The sequence below is a fragment of the Nelusetta ayraudi genome, unplaced genomic scaffold, assembly GCF_046127955.1.
Source record: "Nelusetta ayraudi isolate G7.1 ecotype Tasmania unplaced genomic scaffold, CSIRO-AGI_Nayr_v1 ptg000019l, whole genome shotgun sequence".
NCBI classification, from domain to species: Eukaryota; Metazoa; Chordata; class Actinopteri; order Tetraodontiformes; family Monacanthidae; genus Nelusetta; species Nelusetta ayraudi.
In genome coordinates, this window is record NW_027466069.1 from 7,536,312 (window position 1) to 7,550,504 (window position 14,193).

At 48.8% G+C, this 14,193-nt stretch overlaps 2 protein-coding genes across 2 annotated transcripts; both read left to right on the plus strand.

The window, feature by feature from the left end:
- Positions 1–220: 220 nt before the first annotated feature.
- On the plus strand, positions 221–8,545 carry LOC142888460 (synaptophysin-like). The gene is made up of 9 exons (XM_076026771.1): positions 221–274; positions 475–502; positions 2,393–2,458; positions 3,886–4,010; positions 4,130–4,328; positions 4,822–5,013; positions 6,051–6,266; positions 6,468–6,536; positions 6,642–8,545. The coding sequence occupies exons 2-8, from the start codon at positions 485–487 to the stop codon at positions 6,531–6,533; spliced, it is 882 nt and encodes a 293-aa protein (XP_075882886.1). The 5' UTR covers positions 221–274; positions 475–484; the 3' UTR covers positions 6,534–6,536; positions 6,642–8,545.
- A 748-nt stretch (positions 8,546–9,293) lies between these two features.
- Positions 9,294–14,149, plus strand: pcsk1nl (proprotein convertase subtilisin/kexin type 1 inhibitor, like). Its single transcript, XM_076026773.1, has 5 exons — positions 9,294–9,451; positions 11,424–11,691; positions 11,769–12,021; positions 12,616–12,765; positions 13,023–14,149. Exons 1-5 carry the CDS (start codon positions 9,398–9,400, stop codon positions 13,387–13,389), a joined length of 1,092 nt encoding a protein of 363 aa, XP_075882888.1. The 5' UTR covers positions 9,294–9,397; the 3' UTR covers positions 13,390–14,149.
- The last annotated feature ends 44 nt before the right edge of the window (positions 14,150–14,193 follow it).

Here is a 14,193-nt window from a genome sequence, read left to right on the forward strand (position 1 = left end):
TTCCGGTCGAACCGCCACCGTCCGACGTCACGCAGATATATCGACGGCCGTCATTCTACGTTCCTACGTCGCCGCCGACCAAGTGACGTAGGCGGCGCCTTTATCATCGTCTTTTGATGCCCAGTCGCCAGGAGACCCGCATCACAAACAGGGCGGAAGTGTGAAGCTCCCCCTCCCTCTCCTCCTTGGAATTTTGTCGCCTTTTATGTATAGAATCAAAACAGCAGCAAATCATCCGAGTAGAAACATTCAAGCCTCAGGAGACTCGAATTAAAAGGTAGGCTACGTCAAAAAAAAAAAAAAAAGATATCATTTATTTTTCATTAGTTCAAATGACGGGTAAATAAAAAATAAATGACGCAGAGCGCCTCCCCCCGAACCGTGCCTCCTCCCTCCCCCACTCCTCCCTCCTCCCCTTGTCTCCTCCCTCCTCCTCCTCCTCCTCCACCTCTCCATCTCCTCTCTCCTCTCGACAGGCGGCAGGATGGACATCGTAAATCAGGTACGGAAAATTGTTATATTATATTATTATTATTATTATTCATTTTCATCTCACACGACCGTGTCTTTACGCTGCTGCGGGGCCGCCAGGATGTGGGAGGCTCCGTGTTTATATCCGTCGGCCGGGGGAGCGTCTCTGCGGCGCGGGCCGCATCAGGGACAGACTGACGCGGTGTGTGTGGACGTAGTTACCGCGTCCTTCTGTCTGTCTGTCCCGCACCAAAATCAACTGAAACAGATTTGATGGTGATGACGATGATGATAAATAAATAAATAAATAAATAAATAGATGGATAGATAGATAAATAAATAAATGTGGCCAATCGGTCTGATTTATTTGATTTTATTCTTGCTGTAATCCGGGATTATTTCACCGGGAAAATGGAGCCTGTTTGTGTTCCTGCTCCCTGGACGGACTGACTGACTGACTGACTGACTGATTGGACGCGATTTGACAGATTAAAGTCCTCGCCGCGGTCGCTCGGGCGCTTTCGGTTGTTTCCGCCAGGTGTCGGAGCCGCTGCGGCCCGGTTCCGGCAGCTTCTACTACCCTGCAAAGAGGCCCAGTGGACCGCAGTCCCAGGCGTCGTGCTCGCGTGATGAATAATTTCATCGTCGTCGTCGTCGTCGTCGTCTCTCTCTCTCTCTCTCTCTCTCTCTCTCTCTCTCTCTCTCTCTCTCTCTCTCTCTCCCTCTCTCTCTCTCTCTGTATGTGTGTGTAAAATGGCAGCCGGAGAGGAGGAGGGTTTCCTCTCTGTTGGAGAGGCTGATGTTGTTCTAGATAAAGAGCAAGAAGATAAAGAAGAAGAAGAAGAAGATGATGATGATGATGATTGTGAAGGTGATGGTGATAATGATGCTGAATCTGCTGCTGATGGTGATGATGACGACGATGATGATGATGATGATGAAGAGGGTAATGCTGATGCTGATGAGTCTGCTACAGCAGCACCTCGTGTGTGCTGCGTTAACTCAGGTTTAATTCGGTTCACCTGGGTTTACTTCCTCCCCCTCCTCCCCCATCCTTTCCTCCCCTATAACCGCCGCCCCTTCCCCTCAACCCCCCCCCGTTTTCCTCCATCACAGCAACAATCGCTGTGCTTGAATATCCACCCTTTGGTGGCATCTTCTCCCGCTGCTATCAATCTACAGACTTCTGTCACACTGTGTCCAGTGTGACAGCTCCTCACTCGTCCATCACACATCTTCAATCTTCATTTTTTTCATTTTATTTCACGCTTTTGGTTCCCGTCAGTCTCAGTTCACACCTGTGATGTTGGTTGATGAAAATTGCAGCAACCAAATGTGGATTCGTGTCCAGGGGGCGTTGCTGCCGGCGTCCACACACACACACACACACACACACACACACACACACACACACACACACACACACACACAGGGTGGCATTTTATGCAGCGGTCGCCTGTTAAAGGCAACATGCCCTCCAAAAAACTGCACTCTGTTTTGCATGAAGTCAGCAGCCAGTGGAACTCCTGCTGCATTTCAGCGCAGCTGCCGCGGCAAAGTAACAATTGATTCGGTTTTCGGGACACATGACATAGTCGGTCGGTCGCCCGCCAGCCTCCCAGTGGATGGAAGGCGGTACTGCGCGCACACAGGTATCACTGGCAGGAAACTGTGGGAGTCTTTGGCTCCACTGGTTCCTCTGGTTTATTGACTTGCGATCCAGGACGAGACACCGGAGAGGAGTCATCGATCTGCTGACTGATCGATCCAGAACCAGCTGCTGATACGCTGCCTGTTTCTTTGCTGTGAAAAAAATCTTCTTTACATTTCAAACTGTATTTATTAATTGTCAGTAAACATATCACCTCTGTGTGTGTGTGTGTGTGTGTGTGTGTGTGTGTGTGTGTGTGTGTGTGTGCAGCTGGTGGCCCAGGGACAGTTCCGGGTGCTGAAGGTTCCTCTGGGCTTCATCAAGGCCTTACAATGGGTGAGTGGAGCCGCGACACGACACAACATCCATCATACCATCAGACTGACACATCACCGACTGACACGCCCACAAATGTCCCCGAAGACAGGAATACTTCCACTAGAGGACAGCAACCAGAATCTGACACACTGTCTAAAATTATTCTCCATCTCATGCATTAAAAAAAAAAAAAAAAACAACACTTTGGCCAATTTCTTCTTTTTCTTGTCCTGAGACAACAATAAAGCTTTAAGGCAACACTGCCCCCCTCTGGCAGCAGCAGGTATGGTTTCTTTAGGACGAACCACATAGAAATAGCTATGTGAACACTAGGTGGTGTCTTTTCCTAAACCACAGGATGCATTGAACATAATCACGAGGGGGGCGGGGGGGAAAGAAAGGGGCGTGTCCTAAACCTTGGTAGGTGATTGGACGAACACTTTGTTTGTCTCAGCTTGCTAACAGCTGCAGGTCAAACTGCATCGTCCAGCAGCTGGCAACAGCTTCCTGTTTCTGGCTGTAGCGTTCCCCCCCTATCCCCTCCGAGGATTGCCTGCTGATTGGTCCGTTCACATTCTGGCCGGGCCGAAAAATGAATCTGATTGTTGAGTTTTTGCGAGGGGATTCCTTTGGGGATCCCCAACTGAAACTCAGTTTCTCCGGAAGGTTAGAAACGTTTAGAAAAGGTGTAAAAATATATTTAAAAATAAAAAACAATTCAGTGGAACGTCTGAAGACATTTTCCAACGTTCTCAAAGCTGCAAAGACAAAGCACTCGGAAGCAGCAGCAGGAAGATGTAAAACCTCCCTTCTGTTCTTCAAACATGGCGCCGCCGCATCACAGCAAATACACACACACACACACACACACACACACACACACACACACACACACACACACAAACAAACAAATACACACACACACACACACACACACACACAAACAAACACACACACACACACACACAGGCGTGCACACAGCAGAGCAGTCTCACTGTGACCATCTGCTCACTGATGTGGGCCTCAGTCAGCTCGCGGCTCAATAACAGTAATGATGTTGCTGCTAATGATGTTGATGATGCTGATACTGGTGATGGAGAAGAATATGTTTATTTCGCAGTTTGGCTGACTTTGAAAAAACAGACTTTTGCCGTGTCGAAAAACTCAATACAGCAAAACAATGACATGTATTAAATACAAAAAAACAAAAAAGGATTGTTGTTCCTTGTAAAAATCACTTGTTTTTCAGTTGTGTGTGTATGTGTGTGTGTGTGTCCAGATCAACTCTGTTGACCCGCAGGAGTCAACAGAGAAATTAGCCTTCGCAGGACTCGGCTGGCGCGACAGTGGCGCTAGGCCAGACTTTGGGTGTAACAATGTTATAGATGGTTTGTGTGTGTGTTTTTGTTTGCTTGTTTCTTAACCCTCTTTGTCGTCCTTTCCAGTTCTTCGCCATCTTTGCCTTCTCCACTTGCGGCAGTTACTCCGGGATGTTCCGCGTGGCGGTGGAGTGCAAGAACCGGAACGAAAGTGACCTGAGCATCGAGGTGGAGTTTGAATATCCCTTCAGGTCAGTGAAGCACAAACAGCTCAGCCAGTGACTGCCCCAGCGGCAAGCTTAGCTAGAAGCCATCAAAGCTGAACATTTGTGCCGGGCGTTCAGTTCCTAAAACCTCCTCTTCCAATCAGACTCCACCAGGAGTACTTTGACGCGCCCAGCTGTAAGAGCGGGAGCAAGGATCGTGTCTTCCTGGTTGGCGACTACTCTTCCTCCGCCGAGTTCTTTGTCACCATCGGCGTCTTTGCCTTCCTCTACTCCACGGCGGCTCTGAGCATCTATGTCTTCTTCTTTGAGAAGTACAAGGAGAACAACAAGGGTCCTCTCATCGTGAGTCCGCCCACCTCGCTGCCACACCTCGACTTCTGATGATTAAATCAAGAAAGACAAATCGAGTTGAACCAAACAACGTCCTACAAGTTAGAAACTCACAAATTCTGTTGGTCTGAAAAAATAATGAACAATCTGAAAAACTGAAGAAAAAAATGTAAATTTTGTCTGAATTTGTCTAAATTTGAATAAAAATCGCCGTAAAGAGTTGGGCGTGGCTAATATTTAGCAGCCAACTGTAGTCATCTTACCAGTGGGGGGCGTAGTCTAGGGTCACACTAAAGCTCCAACCTGGTTTTGGACCGAAAACTCTAGATGGTGGCTTCAGAACCAGTGGGCGAGGTCATGACAACTCTGTCTATCTTTATACTGTGTACAGTCAATGGGATCAACTGTTAGGGTTACTGTAAGGGAGTCTCTCTGTCAGTGCTGCTGGACTCGGCATCATGGAATTTTGTGTGTGTGTGTGTGTGTGTGTGTGTGTGTTTTTCAGGACCTGGGAGTGACTGCTGTCTTTGCCTTCATGTGGCTGGTGAGCTCGTCTGCCTGGGCCACGGGACTGTCCGACGTGAAGAAGGCCACTGACCCCGACGAAGTCATCACCATGATTGAAGCCTGCGAGAACAAGGAGAACCGCTGCCGCGAAGTCCACGACCCGGTCATGTCTGGACTCAACACCTCTGTGGTAAGACCAGCGTCCGGCTGTGAGCCACATTCAAAGTCCAAGCCCAGGATGGACAACCACCCAATTTGATTTGGTTTGGAGCCTTGTTCTAGTCGTAAAGGACCAATGCGGGATTATCCGAGAGTATGATGTCATTGAATTTAATTCAATTCAGTTCCATTCAAATCAATTCAATTCAGTTCCATTCAAATCAGTTCAATTCAACAGGATGTACCAGATTATCTAAATGAAATGATGTCTCTGAATTCAATTCAATTCAATTTAATTCAATAGGAGACACAGGATTATCCAAAAGAATGATTTATTTGAAGGTATTTTAATCCAGTTCAATTCTAAGTGTGATGTCATTGAAATTAATAGAATTTAATTCAAATGAACTGAACTGAATTCAATTCATTCAATTTAGTTCAATTGGAGATACAGATTTATTCAAGAGTATGATGTCATTCAATTCAATTCAATTCAATTCAATTCAATTCAATTCAATTCATTTCAATTCAATTCAATTCAATTCAATTCAATTCAATTCAGTTCAATAGGAGAAACGGGATTATCCAAAAGCACAATGTCATTGAATACATTTCAATTAAATTCGTCTATACATCCATTTTCAATACCTGTTTCTTCCTGAACTCAGGGTTGCGGGGTCTGCTGGAGCCTCTCCCAGCTTTCAATTCAATTGAATTCAATTCACCAGAATTAATGATCGATTCAGAACAGAATATACGTGATTATCTAAACATATGCTGCGATTAAATTGGATTGAATTGAAGTGAATTCAATTCAATGGATTTTATCTCAACTCAATTGGAGATACGGGATTATCCAAAAGTATGATGGCATTAAATGGGCTTTCATTCAATTCAATTCAATTCAATTTAAGTCTATTCAATTCAAGTCAAGTCAACATAGTATGCCAGATGATCTGAAAGTAAGATGTCATTGAATTGAAATGAATGTCATTTACTTAAATCAATTGAAGATACAAGATTATTTCAAAGCGTCATCTTCTTTTTTCCACATCTTCTTTTCTCCAGGCTTTTGGCTTCATCAACCTGGTGCTGTGGACGGGGAACCTCTGGTTTGTCTTCAAGGAGACGGGCATCATCGCTCCCTTCATGCGGCCTCCGCCTCCCCAGGAGAAACCACCCGCCGGAGATGCCTACGCCCAGCAGGGGGCGTACGAACAGGACCCTTACGCCGGCAGCCAGGGTGGATACCAACCCGACTACAACCAGCAGGGATACAACCAGGTGATCGGAGTGCCCCGGCTGGTGGAGGGTCCAAGAATAAAAACAACAAGACCTTCATTGATTCTACGACTGATCTGACCATTTCTTGCTCAACCAATTCATTGTTTTGTTTGTTTGTTTTTTTTTAAAGTTTGAAGAAAAAACTGAAAAACTTTATTGACAACTTCCAAGTCGTGCTGATTTTCTTCTCCTTTTTTTCAGGAGGCTCAGCAGGGTCAAGGCTATGCCCAGCAGGGGGGGCCCACCTCCTTTTCTAATCAGATGTGAGCCAACAGGAAACAGGTGGGTGTGCTGGAATTAAGTAAGGGGTGCATTAGATTCTTATTCCTGGCCAGTGTGTAAATAACAAGATTTTTTTCCCCCTTTCTGTTCCTTCACAGGGAATCACCGGAGTGAACAAACAGCGGGTCGCCCACAAGCGACCCACAATGCAACACTCTGCCGTTCATGGGTTGGGTTGGGGGAGGGATATTAGAAATGTTGAGGAAGACATAAATGTTCCAAAATCCGGAATCAAGACGTACCTGATGAAAAGGGAGTCATAAATAACAAGATTCACGACTTGAACAAAGAACCAAAACAACAACAACAACAACAACAAGGGATATAAAAAAAATCTTCTAAAACAATGTCAATAAGAGTTATTCATATTAAAGTACATAATCTGTGGAGAGAATGTATGTTTGTGTTGTATAGATATCAATTTGAACAGATATATAATATAGACTGAATCGTTTATTTCCGTTTCCTATCGAGCCCAAAAATTCTACTTCAGAGCAACAGACCAGGCCAATCAGGAAGCATCTCAAAATGCCTTCGCAAGTCCTCACACCCAACCAGGCACCAGACTAGATCCAGCCCTGCCTCGCCCGGCGACGTCGCCCCCCTAGCTCTTTGTCTTGCTGCATGTAAATATCGGCGCAGGAAGTGATGTCATTGCGGACGAGTGGTCTGAGGTCCAACTTCCTGCCAGGTGTCAGTTTGTGTGTTTGATTAACGAGCTTGGCTGTCTTTTCACCTTCCTGCTGCTCCTCCAAACAGATAGTAAAACATAAATTAATTGCTAATCGGATATTCTATGCTATTTTGGTTGGCTAGCTAATTTCTGTAATTGCAATAAACCTTTCTGGTGGCAAACAACAGCCATGGCTTCTAATACAGCTTGGCAGGACTTCAGTTAGCGTTTTGCTAATGCAAAGCTAAATACGCTCACAATTGCAATGACCAGCTAGCTGTGATATCACCGCTACAGTTAAATTGAGCTTAGTATGTGGCGTTTGCATTAGTGTGCATTTTGTGATCTGCGCTGTGAGGTTTCTCGTTACTAAATGGGCAAGTGACACAAACTAACGCAAACCATGCTAGTTTACAAGCTAGCAGCAGTTGGCTGGATTATTAATTTTATATTTCACAGACTGATGCCAGCAGTGCGTAGGTAGCTTATCGAGCTAGCCAATGCTACTTGAACTGCCCTAGCCACTGTTTGCAAAATGCTACCAGATAGCTAGCAACTAAGAACTGTAGCCTGTGACATGTCCTCAATTTGCACCACAATATATATAGAGGCCAATGTTTTTGTTACACACAAACTTTTGATTTGTCTGTCTCGCTGTAAGAAGCTCTGGTTCTGGCCCTGGTCCCAGTCCTGGTCCTGGTCCTGGTCCTGAAGAATAAATTCCGGGTGCTTTTTCTTTTTGTTGTTTCTTGAGGAAAGTGAAGCTGTTTTTAGCGTTGGTATCTTCCTCCGCATGGTGCCGTGTTTTCCGCTCGTGTTGTACAGTAACCTGATGATCAGTGTGATTCTACTTCCTGTTTTCCTGTACAGGCGTGACTGTCACTGAGAGAGTGTCTCTTCTTCCCTCCATACTTGCATACTTCATTCCTCCCTTTCTCCTCCTGATTTCATCCAGACCTCATCTGTTTTGTTGTTCTTTTTTTTTTCCTTCCTCACATCCTGTTTTTCTATCACTCTCCTATATGATGCTTCCTCCTCTCTCTTCCTCCTCCCCCCTCCCTCATTTGGCCACTCCCCCTCTCAATGTTCTTCTCTGTGGCCCCTCCCTCCTGCCCCCCGCCTCTGTGATGTAACTTCCTGTGTGATGATTGTCTAATCAGCAGCATCAATAGCCATGGCGACAGTGTTGACAGTGATGATGATGATGTGTGTGACTCGTTGCTATGGAGACCCCCGCCCGCTCCCCCACCTCTTTCCCCACGCCCCCGCCCACCTGCTGTGTTTAATCAGTGTAAAGTTTCAATAAACAGCCAACTGGACTCGGCTCCGCCCCCTTGCTTGCTTTCTTTCTTTTTTCGAACCGCCTCCTCCTGAGGGATGAACAAGGGAGCAAAGGAGCCAAAGGAAGCGAATGAGGAGATGAATGACGGAGAGGTGGAGGAGCCAAACGAGTGAATGGCCGAGCCGTCCCAGTGATCATGTGACCGGCGTTGTGAGAGGATGAATCATCCAAATGAGCAAAAACATGACTCAGCGGGGGAACAAAGGGAGAAAAAATTAATGATCCATCCATCCATCACCTCCTCACCCATCCCCCTCCCCTCTTCCTCCTTCTCTTTCCTGGTCCCTCCTTCTCCTCTATCACCTCCTCACAGCTCTTTCCCCCTCCTGCTCCTCCTTCTTCCCTCCTGCTCCTCCCTTCTCTTCTATCACCTCCTTCTCCTTCTCCTCCCCTCCCTCCCCTTCTTCTCCTCCATCACCTCCTCAGCCCTCCATCACCTCCCCTTGTCCCCCTGCTCTTCCTCCTTCTCCCCCCTCCGCTTCCTGTCTTCCTCTTCTCACTCACCCCCCTCTCTCCTAGTGCCTCCTGCGCTTCCTCCCACCACTTCCTGTCTTCCTCTTCTCACCCACACCTCCTCCCCTACCTCCCCCCTCCTTTATCCTCTCCTTCACTCTATTTAATCACTCCACCCCCTCCCCTTCTCCTCGCCCAATATCTAATTACTTTAGCTCTCTCTCTCTTTCTCTCTCTCTTTATCTCTCTCTCTCCCTCTCGGTCTTCCACCACGGATCAGGCTCCACCCCTCCCCTCCCGGCTCCTCCCTCCTTTATCAGATGACTCAGTGCGTCTGGGCTCAGTGTGTGTCTGTGTGTGTGTGCGTGTCAGCGAGGCAGCATGGCATCTCTGGGCCTCCTGCTGCTCGGCGCCACTCTCCTGCACACCGTCCAGGTAGGGACGAGTCGCATCGTCGACACAGTGAGAGAGAGAGAGAGAGAGCGAGAGAGAGAGAGAGGGTGTTGATTTATTGTTATGTTACTGAGTCCAATTCTGCTGGTTGTTTTCCACCTGCCTGTCGATGCTGTTACATCACTGTGTGTGTGTGTGTGTGTGTGTGTGTGTGTGTGTGTGTGTGTGCGTGCATATGTGCAGGTCGGTGTGTGTGTGTGTTTGTCCTTTACCTGATTTTTTTTACACAGTGTTGACTGCTCCCTTTATTGAATTATTATAGGTATCAGGACGGCTGTGTTTATGTGTGTGTGTGTGTGTGTGTGTGTGTGTGTGTGTGTGTGTGTGTGTGTGTACACGCCACAATGCTGTAACTGCAGGAACATTTTGTCTCAAATCATGTCGCCATAGCGACAGGGGGAGGAGGGGGAGGAGGTTACCCACGGCAACAGCATCGGACAGGTTACACACAGTTTCCTCTGTGTGTGTGTGGGTGTGTGTGTGTGTGTGTGTGTGTGCGTGTGCAAAAGGCCAGCGGTGCTCTGCTGATGCAAACATTTTAGTTCAGATGTGACGTTTAGCCTTTAAGACTGTCAGGACCCGATGATGTTCAACATCACTGAGGTCCTCGGAGGTCAGAAAAACAGGGTGCGTGTGTGTGTGTGTGTGTGTGTGTGTGTGGGTGTGTGTGTGGGTGTGTTAGAGAGAGAGACAGAGAGAGAGAGAGAGAGAGGGAGAGAGAGAGAGAGACAGAGAGAGTGAGAGAGAGAGACAGAGAGAGAGAGAGAGAGTTAGAGAGAGAGAGAGACAGAGACAGAGACAGAGAGAGAGAGAGACAGAGACAGAGACAGAGACGGAGAGAGAGACTACAAATCCCTTCTTCTGTCCTTCAAACCTCAAAGGACGATATTACGTTTCATCAGAAAGACGTCAACACGAGCTAATGCTAACAGTGCTAACACTAACGCTCACGGCCCTCAGTGGATGGCGACATGAACACTCATCTGATTATTCCATTAAAAAAAAAAAAAAAACTCTGTAATATCCCAATCTGCAGGTCGACGCTGTGACTCAGCAGCTTCAGCGGCATCTGGGGTCTGAAGCTGCTTCACGAGAAATTCTCTCTCCAATCTGAAAGGAGAAAACACGAGTAGTGGCGAGCTCTGCCTTCAGGCGCCGCCGAGCTGATTGGCTCAGAGAGATATTGTTGTCGTCCATCACCGACTGGACGGCAGCAGCGCTCGGACAAACACTGCGACAGGAAATTGAGCTGACTGCTGCTGCTGCTGTTGGCGTTGTTAGCTAGCGTTTTGTTAGTTTGTGCAGAAAAAAAACTGGCAGAGGTGACACAGTGGCTCCGGTTTGTCCGAGCAGGTGGCCGATAAAGCTGTTCACTGCTAACTGCTAACCGCTAACTCTGGATGAGTTGATGACATCACAACTTCAAGAAGAAAATCCGTAAGCATTAGCCTTGCAGCGACAGCCCCACCTGCCTTGGACCCTCGGCCCCACCTCGCCTCCAGTCGGCCCTCTGACCTTTGACCCCTGTGCAGCGTCCCTGAGCGATGAGGTCCAAAACAGGAAGTGAACGTTGGACCCAGCACCCAGCAGCGCCCTGAACTCACCACCACTTTAAATCCGTGGGTCCTCCTCCTCCTGTGACCTTCTGACTGCTGAGTCACCGCTGGGTTGCCGATTGGTCATGTGACTCTTGTCAGGTTGCTGAGTCACAAGTTCAGAGGGCTCGATTAGCCCCGCGTTTGTGGCCGTCAGTTGACTGTGTGCTGTGGGGGAAACGGACGGGGGGTGCCGCCAATCGTTGATCTTTTTCTTGGGTCTGGACTTCCCACACGCACACACACACACACACACACACACACACACACACACACAGATCGGATTAGCAGTTTTGCTGTAACTGGCAACTTCCTCCTCCTTACTTAGTTGGATTTCCTGTCTTCCCGCTCTGTCCCAGTGTCTCCCAGCAGCTCTGGCAGGGGGGCGTGGCCTGGACATGTCAGTGGGCGGGGTCAGACGCCAGCGCAGGGACGTGCGACTCCCCCTGGCCTACGAGGAGGAGCTGATGTCGTATCCTGCCGGCCGTGGAGCGGGCGGAGCCGGCGACCTCTACTACCAATCGGATGACTGGGAGGGGCGGGGCTTGGAACAGGCCCTGCAGCAACTGGTGGAGAGGGACAAGAGGCGGGAGCAGCAGGAGGAGGAGGAGGAGCAGCAGCGGGCAGGTTGGTTCTCAGAGCAACTCTTTCTCTCTCTCCTGAACCGAAACCATCTCTAACCGACCAATCGCACGCGTCCGCAGCCTACCTGGCCGCACTGCTCCGCCTACTGAGCGAGGCGGAGGGCGCAGGATTGGTCGGCCCGGCCGAGGTGCAGGTGGTGGAGGAGGAGGAAGAGGAGGAGGACGACGACGACGACGACATGCCCACTGACTTCCAGGGCCCGGCGGCCCCCCCGGATTATGACGAGACCGGGCAGGGCCTGAGCATGGGCCGGCCCCCCGCCGCCTGGTGGGGCCTCCTGGAGCCGCGGCTGGCCGAGGCCCTGCTAGAGAGGTGAGGTGAGCTCCACCAGAGGTCGAGTCTACGTCTGTGGCTCTCAACCCTATTGAGCCACATGGAGAAAATCCCATGGCACACCACCCAACTGAAAATATTATAAAATGAAACTTCTCAGCCTGATAATGACAACATCGTCTCTTCATTTATTTAGACTCACTCAGTGTGAGAAACCTGTGCCTGTTTAAATAACAATAACAGCGCCTTTATTTATCCTACATTGGGGAAATTCACTGGCTATAGCAGCACATGTACAGTGCAAAGAGAGGAATTAAAAAGAAATAACCTTTAGATATGCAAGTAATTTGTATATTAATTACATATCTGTATATTACTCACCAAAGACTGTAAAACTGCTACCCATGACGGTGGTGCGTTCACTGACAGCAGACAGGAGCCTGCCGTGTCGTTTCCGCTGGCCTCAGACAGATTTCAGCGCACCTGACAACAGGAGCTAGCCGCAATGTGATTGGATAAGAACTCTACTGCACGATACAAGCAATGGAAGCAACGCAACCAAGTGGACACGGAGGCTATGGAGAATAGTTTTACCATCGTATTGAACTTACTTTTCTGGTTTGTGTCGGCCAGAATGGAGCCTCAGCTGGTTCAGAGTCTCCTGGAGAGGGCGCGGCAGCAGCGCCCCCTGCAGGCAGGGCGGGTTCCGCCAGGGTCCAGCCGAGGAGGAGGAGGAGGAGGACGGGGAGGAGGAGGAAGAGGAAGTGAGCAGGACGTGCTGAGGTGACCGACATGAAAGTATTATAAGAACTGGATACAAGACTGGCATTTTTTTTTTCTTTCCAGTGGCCACTTGAGGTACTGCAGAAAGAAAAGGCCATTGACCCCAGAAAGCATTTTTCACATAGGCCGCAATACAAAGAGAAAAAGAAAAAAAAAAAAGAATGAAAGGCCTGAAAATCACCATTTTTTCAGAGAGTGATCCCAGTGTTTCCAGCGGCATCATTTGATCGTCCTTGACTCTCTGTCTCCCCCTTCAGGCGTTTGGTCTCCAGGCTGCTCAGCGGCATCCCGCCGGCGGCCCCTCAGCCTGCCGCCACTGCCCGCCGCATGAGGCGGGACCTATCGGCGGCGCCAGCCGGCCCAGCCCACAGAAGAGCCCGCCGCTCCCTGGACGAGGTGGCCCCGCCCCCGCCCAGCGCGGACCCACCCCTGCTGCGGGTGAAGCGGCTGGAGGACGAGGACCCGGCGGAGGTCGGGAGGCCCCGCCCACCAGCCGGCCTGCAGCGAATGAAGCGTGTCAACGGGGAACTGAACGGCGGCGGCCGGCGCCGCAGGAGGGCGGCGCCGGCCTTTGACCCCCAGTTGCTGGTGGAGCAGGTGGTGGAGTACCTGAGGCAGCAGTAGGGGGCGGAGCCACAGGATTTTAACCAGTTTTTCTTTATTTGTTTTCTTTGTTTGTTTGTTTTGCTGCTTTTTTTGTGAAAATGTGGCTGAAACGTTTCGTCGCTCCGGGAAACTGCTGGTGTTTCAGATTTTAGAGGTCGTAGAGGTCGCAGAGGTCATCTGGTTCTGACCAGTTTAGCTTCAAATCAATAACAAATCAACATTGTTTGTTTTTTTGCGTTGCTTTTTGTGGCGTCGGTGTCTTTTGATGATATTGTTGTAAAAAAAAAACAACTTCACTTTAAGGTCTTTGTTTTCAGTTGGACAGAGAAAGGAACTGATTGGCTGTAATCAGAGAGCTGAAGCGTTTGGGCCACACCCCCTCAGATGAATCCACCAATGAGGAGACGCTAGACGTTAATTCGACTCACAAATTTAAAAGACAAAACTTCTGTTTACAATCGGCAGCAAAAAAAAAAAAAAAAAAGAGCCATAGTTCATAAATTCGAATCCCTGCTGTGGTTCAGTTCTTACCGTAGGGGATTCTGGGACTTTGAGTTCTTTGGCTATACCGCCTAGAAGATGCTAAAAAAACAAACATCATAATGCTCTAGCAGACAGATGGCGGTCGGTCAGGTGACCTGCAGCTCGGTGGCTTTGATTGGTCGGTTTCCTGTTGTGTGCGTGTGTGTGTGTCGACTTGATGTACAGCAGCTCCATGGATGTGCAACTGAAAACGTCGCTCGATCTCACCTGTCAATTAAAGTCAGTGTCCAACCACCCACTTCCTGTCGTCCGGCTGCTTCTTCCTGCGTCGCCACTTCA